Source organism: Chiloscyllium plagiosum, unplaced genomic scaffold (assembly GCF_037043375.1).
Source record: "Chiloscyllium plagiosum isolate Xiang-an unplaced genomic scaffold, Cpla_swu_hap1 HiC_scaffold_17, whole genome shotgun sequence".
Classification (NCBI taxonomy): Eukaryota; Metazoa; Chordata; class Chondrichthyes; order Orectolobiformes; family Hemiscylliidae; genus Chiloscyllium; species Chiloscyllium plagiosum.
This window is the reverse complement of record NW_028270155.1, coordinates 64,060,639-64,087,233: the sequence shown is the minus strand read 5'-3', so window position 1 is coordinate 64,087,233 and position 26,595 is coordinate 64,060,639. Positions and strand designations below refer to the sequence as shown.

Here is a 26,595-nt window from a genome sequence, read left to right as displayed (position 1 = left end):
GATGGGGGGACTTATGCTGGCAGACTGGAGAAGATCATTGACTTCTTCCTATAGCACTGGGCATTCCACCAAACAGTTCAGACTGCTTTACCCCAGTGACAACCTTAGAGCAGGATGGCATGGGGTGTCAGTGCCAGCCCCTGTGTGGGAGGCGCATGGGGGTTGGAGTCAGCACTGGGCCATGTGGGGGAGGGGGACAAGGAGTGGAGTCAGCACTAGGCCATTTGGGGAGGGGGATGTATGGGGAGTCAGGACTGAGTCCGGTGGGGGAGGGATACACGGAGTGGAGCCAACACTGGGCCCTGTACCTTTATCCCAGTGGCCAACATTTGTACTCACTGCTCCATGCCCCTCCCCCACGGGGTCCAGTGCTGACTCCACTCCCAGTGTCTGTCCCTCACACAGTTCAGAGTGGCACAGTGGCTCAGTGGTTAGCACTGCTGCCTCACAGCGCCAGGGCCCCAGATTCAATTCCAGCCTCGGGCGACTCTCCGTGTGGAGTTTGCACATTCGCCCTGTATCTATGTGGGTCCCCCTCGGGTGCTCTGGTTTCCTCCACAGTCCAAAGATATGCAGGTTTGGGGAATTGGCCATGCTAAAGTGTTGAGGGATGTGTTGGTTAGGTGCATTACTGAGGAGTAAATGGAGACCAATAGGGAGGGAAATGGTCTGGCTGGGTTACTCTTCGGAGGGTCAGTGTGAACTTGTTGGGCAAAATGGCCTGTTTCCACACTGTCGAGTTTCTATGATTTGAGGATTTGGAGGCCTACCCCCTGGAGGAAAATGAGCAGGGTTGTTGTCAGAGGTGATTCAGTAATAAGGGGAACAGATAGATGGTCCTGGGGCTGTAAACCAGACTCCAGGATGGTATGTTGCCTCCCGGCTGCTCGGGTGAAGGATGTCTAGGTGTGGCTGCAGGACATTCTGAAGTGAGAGGGTGAACGGCCAGTGGCCGTGGTACACATTGGTGCCGATGACATGGGTAAGACAAGGGATGATGTCCTAAAAACAGAATACAGGGATTTAGGAAGCAAGTTATAAAGTAGGACCTCAAAAACAGTGATCTCAGGATTACTGCCAATGCTCTGTGCATATCAGAGTAGAAATAGCAGGTTATATCAGATTGGAAAGATGGTGCATGGGAGAGGGTTTCAGTTTGCTGGAGCATTGGGCCCTTTTCTGGGGGAGGTGTCATAATGACAACCTGAATGTGTAGTACATGGACAGGACTGGAACTCGGGAATATATTGGTGAGTGCAGTCAGGAAGATTTATACTAATATGCCAAGGGGATGAAACTCTATACAGGGAGATAGATGACACTGAAATATGGATTAAATCAGAAAAGAGAATGAGAGGTTAGAATGATGCTGGGCTCAGATTACAAGGGCTAGAATTGAGCAGGGCCACAGCGAACAGAACTATGGGAGCCTTAAAGCGTTGTGCCTTAATGTATAATCATTCTCAATAAGACAGATAAATTTGTCACACAAATAGATCAGAGTGGATATGATATAGCGGGTATTACAAAGATGTGGCTGCAGGGTGACCAGGAATAGGACCTGAATTACCACAGGTTTTCAGATTTTATAAAGGACAGACAAAAAGAAAAAAGTGTGGTGACGCGGCTGATTAAAAGGGACATTGTTGTGTTATGAGGAAAGATATTAGAATAGAGCCACACAGTGCAGATAGAGGCCATTCAGCCCATCAAATCTGCACTCACCTCGTGAAAAGCTTTGCACCCTATCCCAGTCAGCTCACATTTGCCACAGCTAACCCACCTAGCCTGCCCATCCCTGGGCACTGTAAGGCAATGTTTTTAGCGTGGCCAATCCACCTAAACTGTACATCCTTGGATAGCGCCTGGCAGAAACCCACATAGACTCTGGGAGAACATACAAACTCCACCCAGACAGTCACCCAAAGGCTAGAATTGAAACCGGTTCACCGACATTTTAAGGCAGCAGTGCTCCCCACTGTGTCGAGCTGAAAATGTGTTGCTGGAAAAGCGCAGCAGGTCAGGCAGCATCCAGGGAACAGGAGAATCGACGTTTCAGGCATAAGCCCTTCTTCAGGAATGAGGACAAAACTTTCCTCATTCCTGAAGAAGGGCTTATGCCCGAAACGTCGATTCTCCTGTTCCCTGGATGCTGCCTGACCTGCTGCGCTTTTCCAGCAACACATTTTCAGCTCTGATCTCCAGCATCTGCAGACCTCACTTTCTCCTCCCCACTGTGTCACCGTGCTGCCCGAGAATAGCTCTTGTGAAATAGAATCTGCATGGGTTTAGAAACACCAGGGGGGCAGGGAATGGTAGTGGGAGTTGGAATATCAACCCCCAAACTGTGGTAGTAATATTGGGCAAGGCATTAAAAAGGAAATTAGAGACACAACTAATACAGGTAATGCTGTAATTATGGGCTATTTCAATCTGCATATAGATTGGGCAAATCAAATCATTAGGAACAGCAGAGAGGAGGAACTCTTGGTGGTGTACGGGTTAGTTTTATGAATCAATACTTTGAGGTACCAACGAGAGAAAAGGCCATCCCTGACTGGGTTTGTGTAATCAGGAAGGAATAATTGAAAATTTAGTGATTCTGGGTAATCCAAGATGGAGGATGGGAAAAATATCTGGCTGGAACAGCTGCTCCTTTTTTGAGGTGTTTTAGGTATTAGAGGTGATTTCCTTGAATTCCAGGAGCAGCAATTACTGTTTTAAATGCTGTTGCATTGTTTTGGAACTTTGGAGAAAAGTCAAAACTACAGCACTTTTAAAAGGGAGAAAAACAGAGAAAGGAAGCACATGGTGAGGTTAGTACAGGAGAGAGAGAGAGAGAGAGAGAGAGAAAGAAAGAAAGAAAGAAACCCACATTGCTCACTGACAGAGTTGGCAGTTACTGCCTTTGCTGATGAATCTGTGTATCGTGGACAGTGAGGTGTGTCTGGGAAAATTAAAAAAACAGTGAAATTCACAACTGATTTTGGAGGAACCTGTTGGGAGAGGTGACAGTACAGAAACAGATAAGGGGATGTTTTAAGAGTGGCCTTAAAAGAAGTCTGCAGTAATGTGTAGAGTGGATTATTTCTTGATTATATGTTTTATTGAGCTATGTCTCTTGATGAAACTTAACATATAAGCCATAAGTATTAATTTAACCTGGAGCAGTGTTTTGTAGAGGAATAAGACAGTGCTATTTTCTGAGTCTGCAGCTTGAAAGAAGCAAAAATGGCCCTTAGTGGAGTGATATGCTCTTCTTGTCGGATGTGGGAGTTGAGGGAGAGGTGATGGGTTACTGAGGATCATAGCTGCAATAAAAGCCATTGGTTGTGAATCCTATCAGATCGAATGGATCAGTTGGAGAGGCAGTTAGAGGCAATGAGGAATTTACAAGAACGAGAGGATGTGATGGAAGCAGTTATAGGAAGGGGAAAAATCTCAGATACAGTCACATAGATGGGTTCAGGAAAGGTAAGAGGGGTAGGCAGGTAGTGCAGGAGTCTTCTGTGGCTATCCCCAATTCAAACAAGTATGCTGTTTCGGAAAATGTAGAGTTTGATGGATTCTCAGGGGAACGTAGCATGAACAGCCAAGTTTCTGGTATAGAGACTGGCTCGAATGTAATGGGAGGTATGTCAGGTTCCAAGCCATCGATTGTCTTAGGGGTCTCGCTAGTCCGAGCTACAGACAGACGTTTCTGTGACCAGCAGCAAAATAATCAGAACGGTGCTTTGCTTCCCCAGTGCCAGGATCAAGGATGTCTCGGAGAGGGTGCAGAATGTTCTGCAGGGGGAGAGGGGACAGCAGGAGGTCAATGTACACATTGGAACCAACGGCACAGGAAGGGAAAAGGTTGAGATTCTGAAGGGAGATTACAGAGAGTTAGGCAGGAATTTAAAAAGAAGGTCCTCGAGAGTAGTAATATCTGGATTACTCCCAGTGCTCCATGCGAGTGATGGCAGGAATAGGAGGTTAGAGCAGATGAATGCATGGCTGAGGAGCTGGTGCATGGGAGAAAGATTCACATTTTTGGATTATTGGAAGCGCTTTTGGGGTAGAGGTGACCTGTACAAGAAGGGCGGATTGCACCTAAATTGGAAGGGGACTAATGTACTGGCAGGGAAATTTGCTAGAGCTGCTCGGGAGGATTTAAACTAGTATGGTAAAGGGGTGGGACCCAGGGAGATAGTGAGGAAAGATTTCAATCTGAGACTGGTACAGTTGAGAACAAAGGTGAGTCAAACAGTCAGGGCAGGCAGGAACAAGCAGAGAACAAGGTAGGACTGATAAATTGAACTGCATTTATTTCAATGCAAGAGGCCTAACAGGAAAAGCAGATGAACTCAGGACATGGTTAGGAACATGGGACTGGGATATCATAGTAATTACACAAACATGGCTCAGGGATGGACAGGACTGGCAGCTTAATTTTCCAGGATACAAATCTAACAGGAAGGACAGAAAGGGAGGTAAGAGAGGAGGGGGAAAGTGGCCTTTTTGATAAGGAATAGCATTACAGCTGTACTGAGGGAGGATATTCCCAGAAATACATTCAGGGAAGTTATTTGGGTGGAACTGAAAAATAAGAAAGGGATGATCACCTTTTTGGGATTGTATTATAAACCCCTTAATAATCAGAGGGAATTTGACAAACAAATTTGTAAGGAGATCTTAGTTATCTGTAAGAATAATAGGGTGGTTATGGGAGGGGATTTTAACTTTCCAAACAGAGACTGGGACTGCCATCGGGTTAAGGGATTAGATGGAGAGGAATTTGTTAAGTGTGTACAAGAAAACTTTCTGATTCAGTATGTGGTTGTACCTACTGGAGAAGGTGCAAAACTTGACCTACTCTTGAGAAATAAGACAGGGCAGGTGACTGAGGTGTCAGTGGGGGAGCACTTTCGGGCCAGCGAAAATAATTCTATTAATTTTAAAAGAGTAATGGAAAGAGATAGACCAGATCTAAAAGCTGAAGTTCCAAGTTGGAGGAAGGTGAATTTTGACTGTATGAGGAAAGAACTTTCAAACACTGTTTGTGCGCAGATGTTTGCAGGTAACGGGACGGCTGGAAAATGGGAAGCCTTCAGAAATGAGATAATGAGAGCCCAGAGAATGTATATTCCTGTTAGTGTAAAAAGAAAGACTGGTAAGCATAGGGAATGGTGGATGACTAAAGAAATTGAGGGTTTGGTTAAGAAAAAGAAGGAAGCATATGTCAGGTACAGACAGGATAGATCGATTGAATCCTTAGAAGAGTATAAAGGCAGTCGGAGTAAACTGAAGAGGGAAATCAGGAGGGAAAAAAGGGAACATGAGATAGCTTTGGCAAATAAAATTAAGGAGGATCCAAGAGGTTTTTACAGATACATTAAGGACAAAAGGGTAACGAGAGAAAGAATAGGGACCCTCAAAGATCAGCAAGGCAGCCTTTATGTGGAGCAGCAGGAGATGGGGTGATACCCAATGAGTATTTTGCATCAGTGTTTACTGTGGAAAAGGACGTGGAAGTTATAGAATGTAGGGAAATAGGTGGTGACATTTTGTAAAGTGTCCATATTACTGAGGAGGAAGTGTTGGATGTCTTGAAACGCATAAAAGTGGCTAAATCCCCAGAACCTGAACAGTTGTACCCTAGAACTCTGTAGGAAGCTAGGGAAGAAATTGCTGGGCCTCTTGCTGAGATATTTGTATCATCAATAGTCACAGGTGAGGTGCTGGAAGACTGGAGGTTGATTAATGCGGTGCCACTATTTAAGAGAAGTGGTAAGGACAAGCCTGGGAACTACAGACCAGTGAGCCTGATGTCGATGGTGGGCAAGTTGTTGGAGGAAATCCTGTGGGACAGGATGTACATGTATTTGGCAAGGCAAAGACTGATTAGGGGTAGTCAACATGGCTTTGTGCGTGGGAAATCATGGACAGTGAAGAAGGTTACCTCAGATTACAATGCGCTGAAAATGTGTTGCTGGAAAAGCGCAGCAGGTCAGGCAGCATCCAAGGAGCAGGAGAATCGATGTTTCGCGCATGAACTCTTCTTCAGGAATTCTTCAGATTACAATGGGATCTTGATCAGATGGGCCAATGGGCTGAGAAGTGGCAGATGGAGTTTAATTTAGATAAATGTGAGGTGCTGCATTTTGGGAAAGCAAATCTTAATGGTATACACTTAATGGTAAGGTCCCAGAGAGTGTTGCTGAACAAAGAGACCTTGGAGTGCAGGTTCATAGCTCCTTGAAAGTGGAGTTGCAGGTAGATAGGATAGTGAAGAAGGTGTTTGGTATGCTTTCCTTTATTGGTCTGAGTATTGAGTACAGGAGTTGGGAGGTCATGTTGCAGCTGTACAGGACATTGGTTTGACCACCGTTGGAATATTGCATGCAATTCTGGTCTCCTTCCTATTGGAAAGATGTTGTGAAACTTGAAATGGTTCAGAAAAGATTTACGGGGATGTTGCAAGGTTGAATAGGTTGGGGCTGTTTTCCCTGGAGTGTCAGAGGCTATGGGGTGACCTTATAGAGGTTTACAAACTCATGAGGGGCATGGATAGGATAAATGGACAAAGTATTTTCCCTGGGGTCAGGGAGTCCAGAACTAGAGGGCATCGGTTTAGGGTGAGAGGAGAAAGATATAAAAAGACCTAAGGGGCAACCTTTTCTCACAGAGGGTTGTACGTGTATGGAATGAGCTGCCAGAGGAAGTGGTGGAGGCTGGTCCAATTGCAACATTTAAAAGGCATCTGGATGGGTATATGAATAGGAAGGGTTTGGAGGGATATGGGCCAGGTTCTGGCAGGTGGGACTAGATTGGGTTGGGATATCTGGTTGGCATGGACGGGTTGGACCGAAGGGTCTGTTTCCATGCTCTACATCTCTGTGACTCTGTGACTCTAGTTTTATGTAGGCCGTTCAGAAAGAGTGACGACAAGAGGGTAAAATTCTTCATTAAGATGGAGAGGGATATAGTTGTTTCTGAGACTGTGGCCCTGAATTTACATAAAAGAGACTATGATGGTGTGAGATACAAGCTGACCATGATAATTTGGGGATTGTTATTTAAAGGGATGGTAGTGGTTAGGCAATGACAAACATTAAAACAGACAAACAACAAAATGTATTAATTTCTGGAATGGAATTAAAACAGGAACCGTGTAACGCCCTGGTTAACAAGGGAAATTAGGGAGAGTATTAAACCTGAGGAAGGCACATCCAAATTGGCCAGAAAAGCAAAGACCAGAGGATTGGGAAGACCTTTGGCCCTTGCAACGGGAGAAATAGAGACCGATTAAAGGGGCAAAACAGAGTATGGGAGTAATCTTAAAGGAAACATACAAGCTCATAGTAGAAGCTTCAATGAGTTTGTTAAGAGAAAAAGGATTAATTAACATGAACATAGGTCCCCTGCAGTCAGGAACAAGAGAACCTATAATAGGAAACAAAGAAGTGGCAGACCAATTAATGACATACTTTAGTTGCGTCTTCACAAAGAAAGAAAACATACAACTTCCCAAAAGATGGGGGACACAAGGACAAATGGAAAGGAGGAATTGAAAGGAAGAAGTCTTCTCAGGGAAATGGTATTGGGGAAGCAGATCGGAGAAAAGGCAGATCAATCCCAGGGCCTGATAACCTTCATCACAGAGAGGTTTAGAATGTGGCCCTGGAAATAACAGATGTGCTCAAGGTTATCTCCCATAATCCTCTCAACTCTGGAACAGTTCCTATGGATTGGAGAGTAGTTAATATAACTGAGGAGAAACATCAGTTGTTGTCTTTTCCTGAGATGAATTAATGTTTAGAGGTTTTGCACAATGTTGTGGTCTCTCCACTCAGGTATTGTCACCATCAGATATTTAAGTTACTGCTGTGTCCTCAGGGATATCCAGGTCTTTATTTGGCAAAATTGTTTGTGGATCTTCAAACAATGTTGTCTCTGACACATTTGTTCAGGTTGCCAAGTGTTGATCTGCATATGACATCATCTGTCGTCTGTACAGTGCAGGAAACTGGGCCAGTCTGTGTTACAGTGATGGCCGGTATGTACCTCACACCAGTGGTATAATTCCTCATCAACACTTGTTGAGCTTTTTGTAAAACCCAGTGTTTGCCCTTGTTCTCTCATTAGAAACCCTGATTCTGCTGTTTCCCATCAACAATGTCCTCTGTAATGGGTGGTTCCAGCAAATCAAATGACCTTCGAAAGGTCTGGGTGTGGTCAATATGGATTCTTTCCCATGACCTTTCCAGCCATTCCCATGGGGGTAAGGCACTAATGGATGTCGGTTGAGGCTGTTGTACAAGCAGCACATATTCCCACCTTCTCCTCAATTTCAGAGTCGAGCCCTGGTCCCAAAATTAGTTTCTGGTTGTCTCCTTTGTTCTGACAATGCCACAGTGGCCTTCATGTAGTTGATTTAACACACATTTCCCTAACTGTGTTGGAATGGTGACCCACATTCCCCAGAGAAGATATTCTGCTTGTATGGATAGTTGTAGCTCCTGTGAGACATATGGCTTCAGTTCTGGTGGTGTTCCTGTGAATTTACCACAAAATACCACATCCGTCACGTTTGATAACAGTGGGTCATTTCTGGTGCACTTCTTAATGTATCCTGCCATTTCCAGAATGTTCTCTATTTGTTCAATGTCAAAGATGTCCATCTCATGACTATTTGTATTCAACTTGTTTGGCAAAGATAATTGAAAGAGCCTTTGGGTTCCCGCTTTGTGGAACATCGATGTGCTGTCGGCAAAAGTGACCCTGAGCTTCCAGTTGCCTGCCACTTCAACACACCACTGCATTCCCATCCTAACATTTCTGTCTCAGGCCTGTTACAGTGAGGCTCAACACAAACTGGAGGAACAGCATCTCATCATCTGCTTGGGGACCTTCCAGCCTTCAGGACTCAGTCTCCAGTTTAATAATTTTACAGCATGAACACCTCCTTCCCTTTCTGTTACTGAGTCCCACACACCCCAGATCCTGTCATGGAATGGGTTGCTTTCAGCACACTCGGAAGAGGAAAACAGCAAACCCACTCTCACCGACTTAAAGTCCCCACTGTCATCTCTCTGGCTTCTCTTATTCTTGGCTGAAAATGTGTTGTTGGAAAAGCGCAGCAGGTCAGGCAGCATCCAGGGAACAGGAGAATCGACGTTTCGGGCATAAGCCCTTCCTGAAGAAGGGCTTATGCCTGAAACGTCGATTCTCCTGTTCCCTGGATGCTGCCTGACCTGCTGCGCTTTTCCAGCAACACATTTTCAGCTCTGATCTCCAGCATCTGCAATCCTCACTTGCTACTTCTCTTATTCTTGGCTTACTATAATCAATCCTGCTATTGACTGACATTTTCTCTCTCTCTCTCTCTCCCTCTCTCTCTCTCTCGGCCCTGTCTCCACCCATGCACTAACTCCAAGCTCTCCTCCCCACACCACCCCTCCACCACCCCTGTCCCCAGCATAAATACCACCCTTTCCCACCTGCTGTCAGTTCTGGAGAAGGGTCAAGGGACTCGAAAGGCTATCTCTGTTTTTGGTCCACAGATGCTGCCAGTTCTGCCGAGTTTCTCCAGCAATTTTGGTTTAGTTTGTTCCAGCAAATAGCTCATTGATTAATGTATACTTTACTGCACAGCACACAGTTCTGGGTTAATAGTGACCTTAAATTAATCGCAGATGGGTACAATCCATCTTTCTTTCACACTGGCACAATGGCCATGGCCCAATCACTCACATTGAAGGGTCCAAGGACTCCCATCTTGACCAGCCTCTCTCATGCTGCCTCGACCTTTGCTCTGATTGTATGAGGCTGATCCATCAATGTAACATTCTGTTTGAATCTCATCTCATTCGACAATCGACCATATCAAAGCTTCCCACATCCCCATTGAAAACATTTTGCGGAGATCAGTCTCAGAATCTAACAAGGATTATGGGTAATCCAAGATGGAGGACGGGAAGAATTTCCAGCTGTAACAGGCTGCTCCTTTTTTGAGGTATTTTAGGTGTTGGAGGTGATTCCCTTGAATTCCAGGAGCAGCAATTACTGTTTTATAAGCTGCTGCATTGTACTGGAACCTTGGAGAAATAAAGTCAAAACAACAGCACTTTTAAAAGAGAGAAACACAGACAATAGGCAGCACATGATCTGTGCAGGAGAGAGAGACAGAGAGAGAGAGAGAAAAAAAAACCAGACTGCTAACTGACCCAGCAGTGAACCTGCACAGTTACGGCCTTTGCTGTTTGAATTCATGTATCACTGGACATCGGAGTGCGAATGGGAAAATTAACAGGGAAATTCACACCTAATCTTGAAGGAACCTGTTTGGGAGAGGTAACAGCACAGAAACAGATACGTGAATAGTTTGAAGTATAACCTTGCTGTCGATCTACAATAGTGAGTAGAGTGGGTTCTTTATTGATTATATGTTTTATTGAGATCTGTCTCTGAAGTCATAAGTGTCAAGTTAGCCTGGAGCAATGTTTTGTAGAGGAATAAGACTGGTATTTTCTGGGTCTGTAGATTGAAAGAAGCAAAAATGGCCTTTAGTAGAGTGATATGGTCTTCTTGTTGGATGTAGGAGTTTAGGGCGAGTTTACATGTTACTGAGGAGTATATTTGCAGTAAATGCCATTGGTTGCAAATCCTATCAGATCAAATGGATCAGTTGAAGCGACAGTTAGAGGCAATGAGGAATTTACAAGAGCAAAAGGATGTGATAGATGGCAGTTATAGGAAGGGAGAAAAGTTGCAGATAGCGTCACATAAATGGGTTAACTCTAGGAAAGGTAAGGGAGGTAGGCAGGTAGTTCAGGAGGCTTCTGTGGCTATCCCCATTTCAAACAGGTATGCTGTTTTGGAAAATGTCGGGGATGATGGATTCTCAGGGGAATGTAGCACGAACAGCCATGTTTCTGGTATCAAGGCAGGCTCTAATGTAATTAGGGGTACACCGGTTTCCAAGCGACCAATTGTGTAAGGAGACGCTCTAGTCAGAGGCACAGGCAAATATTTGTGTGGCCAGAAGTGGAAAATCAGAATGGTGTGTTGCCTCTGTGGTGCCAGGATCAAGGATGTCTCCGAGACAGTACAGAATGTTCTGCAGGGGGAGAGGAGCAAGCAGGAGGTCATTGTAAACATTGGAACCAACAACAAGGATGAGATTCAGAAGGGATAATATAGAAAGTTAGGCAGGAATTTAAAAAGGAGGTCCTTGAGGCTAGTAATATCTGAATTACTCCCAGTGATATGAGCTAGTGAGGGTAGGAAGAGGAGGATAGAGCAGATGAATGCATGGCTGAGGAGCTGGTGTATGGAGGAGGGATTCACATTTTTGGATCATTGGAATCTCTTCTGGGGTAGAAGTGACCTGTTTAAGAAGGACGGATTGCACCTAAATTGGAAGGGGACTAATACACTGGCAGGGAGATTTGCTAGAGCTGCTTGGGAGGATTTAAACTAGTAAGGTGAGGAGGGGTGGGACCCAGGAACATAGTGAGGAAAGAGATCATTTTGAGACGGTACAGTTGAGAAAAGAAGCGAGTCTAACAGTCAGGGCAGGCAGGAACAAATCAGAGAACAAGGTAGGACTGATAAATTTAACTGCATTTATTTCAATGCAAGGAGCCTAACAGGGAAGGCAGCTTAATGTTCCAGGATACAAATGCTACAGGAAGGACAGAAAGGGAGGCAAGAGAGGAGGGGGAGTGGTGTTTTTGATAAGGTATAGCATTACAGCTGTACTGAGGGAGGATATTCCTGGAAATACATTCAGGGAAGTTATTTGGGTGGAACTGAGAAATAAGAAAGGGATGATTACCTTCTTGTGATTGTATTATAGACCCTATAATAGTCAGCAGGAAATTGAGAAGCAAATTTCTAAAGAGATTTCAATTATCTGTAAGAATAATAGGGTGATTATGGTAGGGGATTTTAACTTTCCAAATGGAGACTGGGACTGCCATAGTGTTCAGGGTTTAGATGGAGAGGAATTTGTTAAGTGTGTACAAGACAATTTTCTGATTCAGTATGTGGGTGTACCTACTAGGGAAGGTTTAAAACTTGACCTACTCTTGGGAAATAAGGCAGGGCAGGTGATTGAGGTGTCCGTGGGGGAGCACTTTGGGGCCAGTGACCATAATTCTATTAGTTTTAAAATAGTGATGGAAAAGGATAGACTGTGGGCAGCACGGTGGCACAGTGGTTAGCACTGCTGCCTCACAGCGCCAGAGACCTGGGTTCAATTCCCACCTCAGGCAACTAGAACATAGAACATAGAAGAATACAGCGCAGTACAGGCCCTTTGACCCTCGATGTTGCGCCGATCCAAGCCCACCTAAACTACACTAGCCCACTATCCTCCATATGCCTATCCAATGCCCGCTAAAATGCCCATAAATAGGGAGAGTCCACCACTGCTACTGGCAGGGCATTCCATGAACTCACGACTCGCTGAGTAAAGAACCTACCCCTAACATCTGTCCTATACCTACCACCCCTTAATTTAAAGCTATGCCCCCTCGTAATAGCTGACTCCATACGTGGAAAAAGGTTCTCATGGTCAACCCTATCTAAACCCCTAATCATCTTGTACACCTCTATCAAGTCACCCCTAAATCTTCTTTTCTCCAATGAAAACAACCCCAAGTGCCTCAGCCTTTCCTCATACGATCTTCCTAACATACCAGGCAACATCCTGGTAAACCTCCTCTGCACCCGTTCCAGTGCCTCCACATCCTTCCTATAGTATGGCGACCAAAACTGCACACAATACTCCAGATGCGGCCGCACCAGAGTCTTATACAACTGCAACATGACCTCAGGACTCCGGAACTCAATTCCTCTACCAATAAAAGCCAGTACGCCATATGCCTTCTTCACCGCACTATTTATCTGGGTGGCAACTTTCAAAGATCTGTGTACATGGACACCAAGATCCCTCTGCTTATCCACACTACCAAGTATCCGACCCTTAGCCCAGTACCCCATCTTTTTGTTACTCTTACCAAAGTGAATCACCTCACACTTAGCTACATTGAACTCCATTTGCCACCTTTCTGCCCAGTTCTGCAGCTTATCTATATCCCGCTGTAACCTGCCACATCCTTCCTCACTGTCAACAACTCCTCCAACTTTCATATCATCCGCAAACTTGCTCACCCAACCTTCTAGCCCCTCCTCCAGGTCATTTATAAAAATGACAAACAGCAATGGTCCCAAAACAGATCCTTGCAGAACACCGCTAGTAACAGCACTCCAAGATGAACCTTTACCATCAACTACTACCCTCTATCTTCTTCCAGCCAGCCAATTCCTAATCCAAACCTCCAACTCACCCTCAATGCCATACCTCCGTATTTTTTGAAGTAGCCTACCATGGGGAACCTTATCAAACGCCTTACTAAAATCCATATACACCTGCTGCTTTCCCCTCGTCCACCTCCTTAGTCACCTTCTCAAAGAATTCAATAAGGTTTGTGAGGCACGACCTGCCCTTCACAAAACCATGCTGACTATCCTTGATCACATTATTCCTATCCAAATGTTCATAAATCCTATCCCTTACAATTCTCTCTAAGACTTTGCCCACAACAGAAGTGAGACTCACCGGCCTATAGTTACTAGGGTTATCCCTACTCCCCTTCTTGAACAAGGGAACCACATTTGCTAGCCTCCAGTCTTCTGGCACTACTCCTGTAGACAACGAGGACATAAAAATCAAGGCCAATGGCTCTGCAATCTCCTCCCTTGCTTCCCAGAGAATCCTAGGATAAATGCCATCAGGCCCAGGGGACTTATCTATTTTCACCCTTTCCAGAATTTCCAACACCTCTTCCCTACATACCTCAAAGCCATTCATTCTATTCAATTGTGACTCAGTATTCACATCGGCAACAATGTCCTGTTCCTGAGTGAATACTGACGAAAAGTATTCATTCAGTGTCTCCCCAATCTCTTCAGCCTCCACACGCAACTTCCCACTACTATCCTTGACTGGACCTATTCCTACCCTAGTCATTCTTTTATTCCTGACATACCAAAAGAAAGCCTTAGGGTTTTCCCTAATCCTACCAACTAAGGACTTTTCGTGTCCCCTCCTTGCTGCTCTTAGCTCTCTCTTCAGGTCCTTCCTGGCTACCTTATAACTCTCAATCGCCCCAATTGAACCTTCACGCCTCATCTTTACATAGGCTGCCCTCTTCCATTTAACAAGGGATTCCAATTCCTTATTAAACCACGGCTCCATCACACGACCCTTTCCTCCCTGCCTGACAGGTACATACTTATCAAGGACACTCAATAGTTGCTCCTTGAACAAGCTCCACATGTCAATTACGCCCTTGCCTTGAAGCCTACTTTTCCAAGCCACGCATCCTAAGTCATGCCTCACCGCATCATAATTTCCCTGCCCCCAGCTATAACTCTTGCCCTGCAGTGCATACTTATCCCTCTCCATCACTAGAGTAAAAGTCACCGAATTCTGGTCACTGTCCCCAAAATGCTCACCTACCTCTAATTCTAACACCTGGCCTGGTTCGTTACCCAGAACCAAATCCAGTATGGCCTCACCTCTTGTTGGCCTATCTACATATTGTGTCAGGAAACCCTCCTGCACACATTGGACAAACACCGACCCATCTAACGAACTAGAGCTATAGCTTTCCCAATCAATATCAGGAAAATTAAAGTCCCCCATAACAACCACCCTATTACTTTCACTCTTCTCCTGAATCATCCTCGCAATCCTTTCTTCTACGTTTCTAGGACTATTAGGAGTCCTATAGAAAACTCCTAACAGGGTGACCTCACCTTTCCTATTCCTAACCTCAGCCCAAACTACCTCAGATGGCGAATCTTCATCCATCGTCCTTTCCACTGCTGTAATACTATCTTTGACAAGCAATGCCACACCTCCCCCTCTTTTACCCCACCTCTGACCCTACTAAAACATTTAAACCCTGGAACCTGCAACAGCCAATCCTGTCCCTGTTCTACCCATGTCTCCGTAATAGCCACAACATCGAAGTCCCAGGTACCAACCCACGCTGCAAGTTCACCTACCTTATTTCGTATATTTCTTGCATTGAAGTATACACACTTCAAGCCACTTTCCTGTTTACAGGCACCCTCCTTTAAGATTGATGCCATGTTCCTAACCTCCCTACACTCCAGGTCCTGCACCCTAAAGCTACAGTCTAGGTTCCCATGCCCCTGCAGAGTTAGTTTAAACCCCCCCCCCAAGAGCACTAGCAAACCTCCCGGCAAGGATACTGGTGCCCCTCAGGTTCAGGTGTAGACCATCCTGTTTATAGAGGTCCCACCTTCCCCAGAAAGAACCCCAGTTATCCAAATACCAGAATCCCTCCCTCCTGCACCATCCCTGTAGCCACGCATTTAACTGTTCTCTCTCCCTATTCCTCGACTCTCTATCACGTGGCACGGGTAACAAACCAGAGACAACAACGCTGTTCGTTCTAACTCTGAGCTTCCAACCTAGCTCCCTGAAAACCTGCCTAACATCCTCAGCCCTCCTCCTATTGTCGGTGTGGAGTTTGCACATTCTCCCTGTGTCTGTGTGGGTTTCCTCCCACAGTCCAAAAATGTGCAGGTTAGGTGAATTGGCCATGCCAAATTGTCCATAGTGTTAGGTGAAGGGGTAAACGTAGGGTAAAACGTCTGGGTGGGTTGCTCTTTGGAGGGTCAGTGCGGACTCGTTGGGCTGAAGTGCCTGTTTCCACTCTGTAAGTCGTCTAATCTAAAAGTGGAAGTTCTAAATTAGAGGCAGGCCAGTTTTGATGGTATTAGGCAAGAACTTTCAAAAGCTGACTGGGGCCAGATGTTCGCAGGTAAAGGGACGGCTGGAAATTGGGAAGTCTTCAGAAATGAGAAAACGAGACTCCAGAGACTGTATATTCCTGTTAGGGTGAAAGGAAAGGCTGGTAGGTATAGGGAATGCTGGATGACTAGAGAAATTGAGGGTTTGGTTAAGAAAAAGAAGGAAGCATATATCAGGAATAGACAGGCTAGATCGAGTGAATCCTTAGAAGCGTATGAAGGCAGTAGGAGTTTACTGAAGAGGGAAATCAGGAGGGCAAAAAAGGGACATGAGATAGCTTTGGCAAATAGAGTTAAGGAGAATCCGAAGGGTTTTTACAAATACATTAAGGACAAAAGGGTAACTAGGGAGAGAATAGGGCCCCTCAAAGATCAGCAAGGCGGCCTTTGTGTGGAGCGCGGGAGATAATAAATGAGTATTTTGCATCAGTGTTTACTGTGGATAAGGACATGGCAGAAATAGATGGTGACATCTTGAAAAATGTCCATATTATAGAGAAGGAATTGCTGGATGTCTTGAAATATATAAAAGTGGATAAAGCCCCAGGACTTGATCAGGTGTACCCTAGAACTCTGTGGGAAGCTAGAGAAGTGATTGCTGGGACCTGCGCTGAGATATTTGTATCAGCGATAGTCACAGGTGAGGTGGCAGAAAACTGGAGGTTGGCTAACGTGGTGCCACTGTTTAAGAAGGGTGGTAAGGACAAGCCAGGGAACTATAAACCAGTGAGCCTGACGTCAGTGGTGGGCAAGTTGTTGGAGGAAATCCTGAGGGACAGGATGTACATGTATTTGGAAAGGCAAGGACTGATTTGTGATAGTCAACATGGCTTTGTGTGTGGGAAATCATGTCAGATGAATTTGACTGAGGTTTATGAAGAAGTAACAAAGAGGATTGATGAGGGCAGAGTGGTGGATGTCATCTATATGGACATCAAGTAAGGCGTTTGACAAGGTTCCCCAGGAGAGACTGGTTAGTAAGGTTAGACCTCAGGAAGACGGGGAGAACTAGCCATTTGGATACAGAATTAGCTTGAAGGTCAAAGGCAGAGGGTGGTGGTGGAGGATTGTTTTTCAGACTGGAGGCCTGTGACCAGTGGAGTGCCATAAGGATCGGTGTTGGATCCATTACTTTTTGCCATTTATATAAATGATTTGAACATTGAAAGTGTGGTTAGTAAATTTACAGATAACACCAATATTGGAGGTGTAGCGGACAGTGGTCACTACATCTCAGATTACAATGGGATCTTGATCAGATGGGCCAATGGGCTGAGGAGTGGCAGATGGAGTTAATTCAGATAAATGCGAGGTGCAGCATTTTTGGAAAGCAAATCGTAGCAGGACTTATACACTTAATGGTAAGGTCCTAGTGAGTGTTGCTGAACAAAGAGACCTTGGAGTGCAGGTTCATAGCTCCTTGAAAGTAGAGTTGCAGGTAGATAGGATAGTGAAGAATGCATTTGGTATACTTTCCTTTATTGGTCAGAGTATTGAGTATAGGAGTTGGGAGGTCATGTTGTGGCTGTACAGGACATTGGTTAGGCCACTTTTGGAATATTGCATGCAATTCTGGTCTTCTTCCAATTGGAAGGATGTTGTGAAAATTGAAAGAGTTCAAAAAAGATTTACATGGACATTGCCAGGTTTGGAGGGTTTGAGATATAGAGAGAGGCTGAACAGGCTGGGGCTGCTTTCCCTGGAGTGTTGGAGGCTGAGGGATGACTTTATAGAGGTTTATGAAATCATGGGGGACATGGATAGAATAAATAGACAAAGACTTTTCCCTGGGTGGGGGAGTCCAGAACTAGACAGCATAGGTTTAGAGTGAGAGGGGAAAGATATGAAAGAGACCTAAGGGGCAACGTTTTCACCCAGAGGGTGGTGCATGTATGATTTGAATTGCCAGAGGAAGTGGTGGTGACTGGTAAAGTTACAGCATTTAAAAGGCATCTGGATGGGTATATGAATAGGAAGGGTTTAGAGGGATATGAGCCGGGTGCTGGCAGGTTAGACTAGATTATGTTGGGATATCTGGTTGGCATGGATGAGCTGGACTGAGGAGCCTGTTCCGGAGCTGTACATCTGTGTGACTCTGTGACTCTAAGTGATTCACTTCTGTTCAGTTGATTTTGACTTTCTCCAACTACATTCTTCACAATAAAGCTGGAACATTTCCTTTGACAACGTGCAAGGGCAAAATTTCAGCCTGACCGTATAAGGGAACATCCACATTGATACAATCAACTGCACCCATGAAATGTTTCTTTTTTTGCTGCAGTTTGAATGTTTAGTTTCTATATCCCAGCGAGGTGCTGCTGTCTGACCTGTTTTACCACATCAATGGCAAATGTGGGAGTGGGTAATCGAAAAGGAAGAAGATATTCATGGTTTAAAATTGTTAACCTTGGGATTGAGTCCTGAAGGTGGTAATGTTTTGAGTTTGTTTTGGTGATTGTGTCTCACCCACCATTTTGTGAACTTTCTCAACCGCCATTTTACACGCTCCCATATTTCAGCTTGAGTGGCAATGATCTAGTGGTATTATTGCTGGGCTATTAATCCAGGGTTGCAAGTAAAATTTTGGGGGCCTGGGTTCAAATCCTGCCATAGCAGCTAGTGGAATTTAAATTTGATTAAGAGTCAATGACTGTGCAATCATTGTAGATATTTGGGATAAACCCATCTGGTTCAATAACGTGCTTTAGGGAAGGAAACTGTCATCCTCACCTGGTCTAGCCTACATGTGACTCCAGACCCACAGCAATGTGGTTAACTCTTAACTATCCTCTGGGCAATTAGGGATGGGCAATAAATGCAGGCCTAGCCAGTGACATATTCATTCTGTGAATGGATGTTCAAAAAGGCTTAGCTGTTGAGGTTTCTTATCTGCTGGTTCCATGGAAACTGCTATTCCCAGGGCTTTCTTTAAATCTCAGTTCCTTTCTGTCAGTAATGACTTCTGGATTGTATCAAATCTTAAACTACACACCAGTCTGTCTCTGATTGCATCATTTAAGTTGTCTCCAGATTCACAACATTCTGCTAATGGCTTTGAAGTTGCTACAAACTGGGAGACAGACTCACCATCTTGCTGGTTATCTTTATGCAATCTGAACCTTTCAGCAATCCCCAATGATTTTGGTGAAAAATGGTTCTGGAGGATTCCTATTATTTCTTTATAGGTTTTGGAACCCGGCTTCTCTGGCTGTGGCAGGAATATATTAACTGGAGTTCAGAACAATGAGGGGGAATCTCTTTGAAACCTTTAAGTTTCTAACAGGTGTTGATGGGGGAGTTTCGGGAAAGATGTTCCTCACAACCAGGGAGCCCAGGACCAGCCGTCACTATCGAAGGAAACAGGTTCGGCCTCTTAGGGCAGAGATGAGAAGAAATTTCTTCACTCATAGAGTGGGAGGCCTATGGCATTCTCTGCCACAAGAAAGCATTGAGACCAACACATTGACAACTTTCAAGAAAGAGGGAGACATTGTTCTTCAGTACGGGGAGAGAAAGGGATCAGGGAACTGAGTTGGATGATCAGCCTTAATCATGCAGGCTCGAGGGGCCCAATGTTTGTGTGTCTCCTTAACTTACAAAGGTTATCGATGGGAGGTGGGAGTGAGGAGGTGAGGCCACAAACAGGTCAGCCATTTTGTTTTCAAATGGTAGAGTAGGCAACAGGGACCGAATGACCTACCCCGTCCCTAATTCGTATGTTCATGTGCCTCCACAACCTTTAGTACAGCCAACAGACCAGTTAAAGTTGCAGCAGATTGATGAAAAGATTTGCTTGTAATTTATTTTTAGCAAAGACACTGGATTAAAGCAGCAAGGAACTTTCAATAACTTATTCCACACACTTTCATTTCAATCCATTTGTGTTTAAATGCAGAATGATAGATTTGGTGATATTTGGTTTACTCGATGGGCTGAATGGCCTACTCCTGTCTCGAGGTCAAAAACAGCAGTTTTCAAAAGAGCAAGCTGATTTTAATTCTGTGTGATTGGCTGAGTTTAATATGAGTTGTCACCTTGTCCACAGCCTCCATGTGGGAGCCTGGCAGCCTGGGATTAGGCATTGCAAGAAAACCAAATCTTAGAATGACCCTTTGGGAGTTAGCATTCACATGGCACTGTCCTTGATGTGTCTACTGTCACATACAAACAGTGACTGAATTTTAAAGAGTTTCTGATCTTTCACAGTAATGTTGGAATCTCTGACTTGAGGAAATTCATTCTCTTACATTTGAAATCATTGCAGTAGAAATGACTCGTGAATTGAGGAAATCCTGGTGGGAAGTAGTTACCTGATTTAGTTACAGTTTTAGATGGAGAATATTTATTAGCAGCGGTTGATTTTTTAAAAATCACTGATCACAAGGCCCCACTGGAAATTAATTCAGTTTCAAATTCGGGAAGAACTACAATGTGAAAAATTGTCCTCAAGCCCCTGGATCATCCCACCAGGTCAAGAAGAATGAGGATTAGTGGAGCCGGGGGATTGGAGGGAAGGAGGGAGGAAAGAACAGAAGATCAAAGTCATGGAGTCAGGGAAAGGTCAAAATGGAGTGAGGAAAGAGCAACCCGGAGGAGTGTGGAAAGGAAAGCCAAGAGGAGACCTGATAAAGGAATTTAAAACAATAAAGAGCTTTGATTGAGCAAAGAAATGAAGCCTGTTTCCTCCAGCTGAAGGGTGGTTCACCAGGGAGCACAGATTTAGGGAAAAACTGTCAGAGGTGACATGAGGAGAAATATTTTTATTTGATCTCCAGTTAGACTGTGAAATTCAGTGACTGACAGTGTATTGGGTACATATTCAACACTAAATTTTAAAATGGCATTGAATAAATAATTGAAGGAGAAAAGAGTGCCAGAAGATGAGTCTGTGCTGTCTGACTCTATGAGGACAGAGCAAAGGAGGGCATGCTCTTTAAACCATCAGTTACAGATTTGCTGGACTGAATGGCCTTATCCTGTGGTTTCATTCTGGATTCAGGAGTTTCAGTCGGAGTTTTCCTCTGCAGTTGCAGTTCTCTGTCGCTGGTTCCTTATCACCTTGTATCTTGTGAGCAAGTAAAGCTATTGTGAATGCAATGGGAGTCTCAGGAGGCGTGTTTTCTTCCAGATGGATGCATGATGGGGCAAGGTTCAAGTACATTGTTTCTCTGAATGAACAGTTCTTTGAAGATTGTCAGAAATACTTAGAGTCATAGAGTCATTGGGATCTACAGCACAGAAACAGATCCTTCAGTCCAAATCGACCATGTCTACCAAATATCCCAACACAATCTAGTCCCACCTACCAGCACCTGGTCCATATCCCTCCAAACCCTTCTTATTCATATACCCATCCAAATGCCTTTTAAATGTTGAAATCATACAACCCTCCATCACTTCCTCTGGTAGCTCATTCCAAACACAGATCACCCTTTGTGTGAAAACGTTGCCCCTGAGGTCTCTTTTATATTTCTCCCCCTCTCAGCCTAAACCTATGCCCTCTCGTTCTGGACTCCCCTACCCAAGGAAAAAACCTGGTTTATTTATCCTAGCCATGCCCCTTATAATTTTATAAACCTCGATAAGATCACCCCTCAGCCTCCGACGCTCCAGGGAAAACAGCCCCAGCCTATTCAGCCTCTCCTTATAGCTCAAATCCTCCAATCCTGGCAACCTCCTTATAAATCTTTTCTGAACACTTTCAAGTTTCACAACATCCTTCCGATAAGAAGGAAACCAGATTTGCATGCAATATTCCAAAAGTGGCCTAACTAGTGTTCTGTACAGCTGCAACATGACCTCCCAACTCCTGTACTCAGTACTCTGACCAATAAAGAAAACCCCTTCTTCAATATCCTATCTAACTATGACTCAAGTTTCAAGGAGCTATGAACATGCACTCCAAGATCTCTTAGTTCAGCAACACTCCCTAGGACTTTGCCATTAAGTGGATAAGGAGAAAGTGAGGACTGCAGGTACTGGAGATCAGAGTTGAGAGTGTGTTGTTGGAAAAGCACAGCAGGACAGGCAGCATCCGAGGAGCAGGATAATTGACGTTTCAGGCCAAAGCTCTTCATCAAAGCTCTTTGATTCCATCTGACCTGATGTTACTGTGAGATGGATCCTTTCACACATGCTCAACAGCTATTCTTAAAATAAGGACATAGTTAACCTTTGCTCTGCATCATCCCTCATCTTTATCCCGACTGACTGTACACTATTGACAGTATTTATACTTTCACGTTAGTGAGTACAGGTCTGGGTGGCACATTGTAGGAAGGACATGAATGCAGTGGAGAGAGTGCAGAAGTGATTTACAAGAGTGATCCAGAGATGAGGAACTTTGGTTATAAGATTGGATTGAAGAAGTTGTGACTGTTGTCTTTGGAGAAAGGAAGGTGAAAAGGAGATCTGATTGATGTTTTCAAAAGCATGAGCTCGAGTAGACCAGGAGAAACTATTCCTGCTTGCAGAAGGAAGAAAAAATGCAAAGGCATTTGAAGTGATTTACAAAAGGTACAAATGTGATATGAGACAAAAACATTCACTCAGCAAATAGTTCGGGTCCGATGATGTTACCTCGGAGGTGTGGTGGAGCCAGGTTCAACTGAGACATTCAAGAGGACGGTGGGTCAGTATTTGGGCAGAAATAATGTACAAAGATATGGAGGATAAACAAGTGATTGGCACCAGGGAATGATGCGAATTTGAAGACCCAGGGGAGACATGATCGGTGAATGGCCTTTTTCTGTCCCCAAATCTGTACTTTACAGGAAAGTCTTGCAATATGGTTTCATTAACCTCCTTGAATGTGTACAGAGATCTTCAGGAGATTGTAGTGAGCCAACACATGTCACACTGATTCTCAGAGGCTCCATTAGAGGCGGATTTCTCATTGTAATGTTTTAAGGTCAGTGGCTAACCAACTATCTGCCTCTTTTTTGTCTTTGTCCTCTGTCCCTCCTTGTTTGAGCTGTGACCATGGGATAAGGTCTCTGTCCCTCCTTGTTTGAGCTGTGACCATGGGACAAGGTCTCTGTCCCTCCTTGTTTGAGCTGTGACCATGGGATAAGGTCTCTGTCCCTCCCTGTTTGAGCTGTGACCAAGGGACACAGTCTCTGTCCTTCCCTGTTTGAGCTGTGATCATGGGACAAGGTCTCTGTCCCTCCTTGTTTGAGCTGTGACCATGGGACAAGGTCTCTGTTCCTCCTTGTTTGAGCTGTGACCATAGGACACAGTCTCTGTCCTTCCTTGTTTGTGCTGTGACCATGGGACAAGGTCTCTGTCCCTCCTTGTTTGAGCTGTGACCATAGGACACAGTCTCTGTCCTTCCTTGTTTGAGCTGTGACAATGGGACAAGGTCTCTGTCCCTCCTTGCTTGAGCTGTGACCATGGGACACTGTCTCTGTCCCTCCTTGTTCAAGCTGTGACCATGGGACCCGGTCTCTGTCCCTCCTTGTTTGTGGTATTAAATGGAGATCTGTGATGGGTGAAGCACTGAAGAAAGACTGTAATGTTGGAACCTGCAGTTTTATATTTTTATTTTCTGTTGAAAACTAAAACTTTTAACTTTACTTCATTTGTTTTACACTACACGATAACTACTGCAATGTTTACCTCTTGACTTTTTTCTTCCTTTCTACCTAGTTTTTAGGATTTTGTCACTCGGTATTCGTACCGAAGATGGCACTTTATGTGGAGACATGAAACATTTTTCTCGGTACTCCTGTATGTTTGTACTTGAGTCCACGTGGCAAGGAAACCAAAATCAAATCAAAACCAGTCCCCTGGTGTTTCCCTGTACATTGTCCTGAACGTGTCGTACTGTTGCGTCAGTCAGCATTGAGAGCTCTCGATTTTGTGAGGTGTCTTGGTGCTTAAAAAGGTGAACAGTGGGAGTGAGCTTCCAGCCCTCAAAATCAGGGGGTGACTGGGCTGAATCATAGGAACAGGGTTTGTAGCCCACACCCCTTCACTCCCCAACACTGAGTGTCTCTGTATTTCTGTTTCTGTCCCTGTGTAAGGGGTTGCTCTGTCTCTCTGAACTCCTACTGGGGTGGACATCACTGATGTGTTAATGACCCATCCCCACAGTCTAGGGCAGGGCGGGCAGAAAGCTTCATGGAGGGTCTGGAGTTACCATTCACACATTTCTGACAGCAAAGGGAGCTTCTGGGATTGCAGCCCCTAAGGTAACATTTGTTACAATGAGGAAGCCTCCTCTGTTCACCCTCACCACAGAAATGAAGATCATTGAAATGTTTCTGTGTGTTCTGTAAATCCTCAGTGAGTAGATGTTTAACCATCCATTCTGTGTGTTGTTACAGGGCCAGGAGAGGAACCCTGTCTCACCCGATGTTACAGTCCAAGTGGGGGATTCAATGATTGATGATCTCACCAGCCCTCTGACAGTTACATTTCAGGACCTGCCTTTCCAGGTGAGATAAACCTCCACAATATCATCGAGCTGAGCCTGTGAGCAGCCAGGTCTGACTGGATTGTGCAGCACAGTCTGGATCATCTCCAGTGTTGATGAACAAGTTAAACTGAATGACCCCGAAATTCTATAGTCCTCAGGCTGTGAATGGAGCCCTGTCTGGGCAGGTTTGGAGGACTCGGAGCTGATCTCCTTGTCTCTTTAATGTCCATCAGAAGCTGTGATCATGATGAGGGTGTGGAATGTTATGATGCTGTACAAATGAGGATCGCCGTGCCTTGTGGGATATTTCCCATCACTTTGTGCCCTGAAATTCCTCTGGAGGGTTTAGAAAGGAGGGTCTGGGACAGGACAGAATGATTGTCCATCCCATGGATATGGCCCTGGCCCCATCCAAAATCCCATGGTCAGAGGGATTTCTCTGTTACAGGTGGACCCCCCACAACATTCCTGGTAAAACACATTGTTCCCCTCGGCTCAGGTGACCTGATTTATTCAGGTTTGTGGAGCTTGGGGGAAAAGTTCATTAAAAATGGCCACGTTCCGGTTTGGTCACTTCATGAAATGTAATTGATCACACAATGTCCCCAAAACCCCACATACTGGAGACCATAAACAGCAGAAAGAAATTCAATGGGACATTTTCCTCATTTACATCAATAGACCCACAGCCCCCCATGGCCACAGTTTCAGATCAGCAGGAGAAGGACAGGGACTCGGTGTAAACAGGTGCTGCCCCATTGGCCATCCAAAACATCCAAACCCCATCCCCTTTACAGCCCAAGAGACTCTTCTTGGAGCATCACCTGGAACAGAGCTACACAATCTCACCTCAATTCCCTGACAGTAACAGCCACGTCCTGCCTGTCCCCAGGGAATTGAGGTGAGTCTTCACTTGAATCTCTCCAAGACTATTATGGATTGAAGCTGTCATCTTTCCTTCATTACGACTCATCTCCATTTCAGTAAAATGATCTCCACAAGTTCTGTAAAGGCACTCGGCACGGGCTGCATTTTCCCAATCTCATGGAGACAAGTTTGGGGGTGAATGGCCTGGTTAAAGAGCCAGAAACCCTGACAGGCCACTCCTTAACCCTGTCCAGGGGTGACTTTCTCATGATAAGGGACTGGAGCGATCACAGGACTCAGCAGCAACCTCCACAGAGATGGCCAGGCAGTGAGGCCAAATATGGCCCCAGTCAGGGACCATGATCCTCCAGTGCTGCAATGCTGCTGGTGTTACACAGGCCCCTGCTCTGTCGGGAGTTGAGTAACACGGTGGAAGGGCTCTCTCACTGGGAGGGCAGTGGACCATGGGTAACTGATATAACTGACAGCATCAGGGAGCTGCAATGCTCACAGTGGTCCTGGAGTAGGGCAGACACTCTTTCAGAGGGATCACTGTCCAACCTGAGGCTCCTCACAGGGCTTTATATCATTCTCACCACTGAAGAGAGACATTTGTGAGTGCCCCTAATTTAAAGTGTCTGCTCGATCTCTCCCATGTCCAGCAGCGTTCTCCTCTCCCAATGAGGCTGCTGCCTGGACACTGTTCCAGACCCTCCCACTGGGCCCTGTACTTCCTGGTAAAGTTAAAGATGGTGAATGGGGAGGTGACCAATTAGGAATCTGCTTTGTGTAAAGTCGCTTTGGTGGGAATACTGAGGTCGTACCCAGGATCCGGGAAAATTTAACCCAACAATTTCCCAGTTGGCATCCCATTTGCTCCTCCTTCCCTGCCTTACCCTGTTAGACAGGCGAGAGAGAAATGTCTCAATGTGTTTGTATCGACACAGCTGCTTCAACTGTGTTATTGTTGGTGAAGCTAATGTTCTGGTTTATCATTTCCATTTTAGTCCGATTCTCCACCATGCAGCGCCCGGGACTCTGGTGGGAATGGTAAGTGAAGATTGTTTTAAAATGCTGACATCACTCAATACTGGAATGTGTAAATGGGGGAATGATTCTCATGATTAATAATTCTCCAACACAGGCCCCTTTGATCAGAATGGATGTAACACCCTCATGAGCGGAACAGGGAACAGAGTGGATACGATCACTTGCAGATGTGACCGTCTGGGTCTCTTCTTTGTACTAACACTGGAATCGAAGGTATGAATCATGCTCATCTCCACACTGTAAATAAACTCCAATATAAGGTTCAATTGGCCTGGAAAGTGAGACTGTTGTCACATTCTTACTGCAGTTCAATACAGCTCTGCCCAAGTCTTGAACATGCCTCTGCAAAATATTCTGTAGCTCTGCCACCCCAGTCTCTATGTTTATTTTTAATCTGTTTAAAAACCAGCAATGTAACAATA

The 26,595-nt window shown here is 45.0% G+C and overlaps 1 protein-coding gene across 1 annotated transcript in view; it reads left to right on the top strand.

Annotated features, from left to right (window-relative positions):
• LOC148147390 (uncharacterized) overlaps positions 1 to 26,595 on the top strand; it is a 75,176-nt gene that overhangs the window by 46,915 nt on the left and 1,666 nt on the right. The window contains exons 6-7 of the mRNA XM_087995612.1: positions 24,165 to 24,275; positions 26,131 to 26,173. Coding sequence (XP_087851738.1) covers positions 24,165 to 24,275; positions 26,131 to 26,173 — 154 coding nt within the window. The remainder of the gene's footprint in view (positions 1 to 24,164; positions 24,276 to 26,130; positions 26,174 to 26,595) is intronic.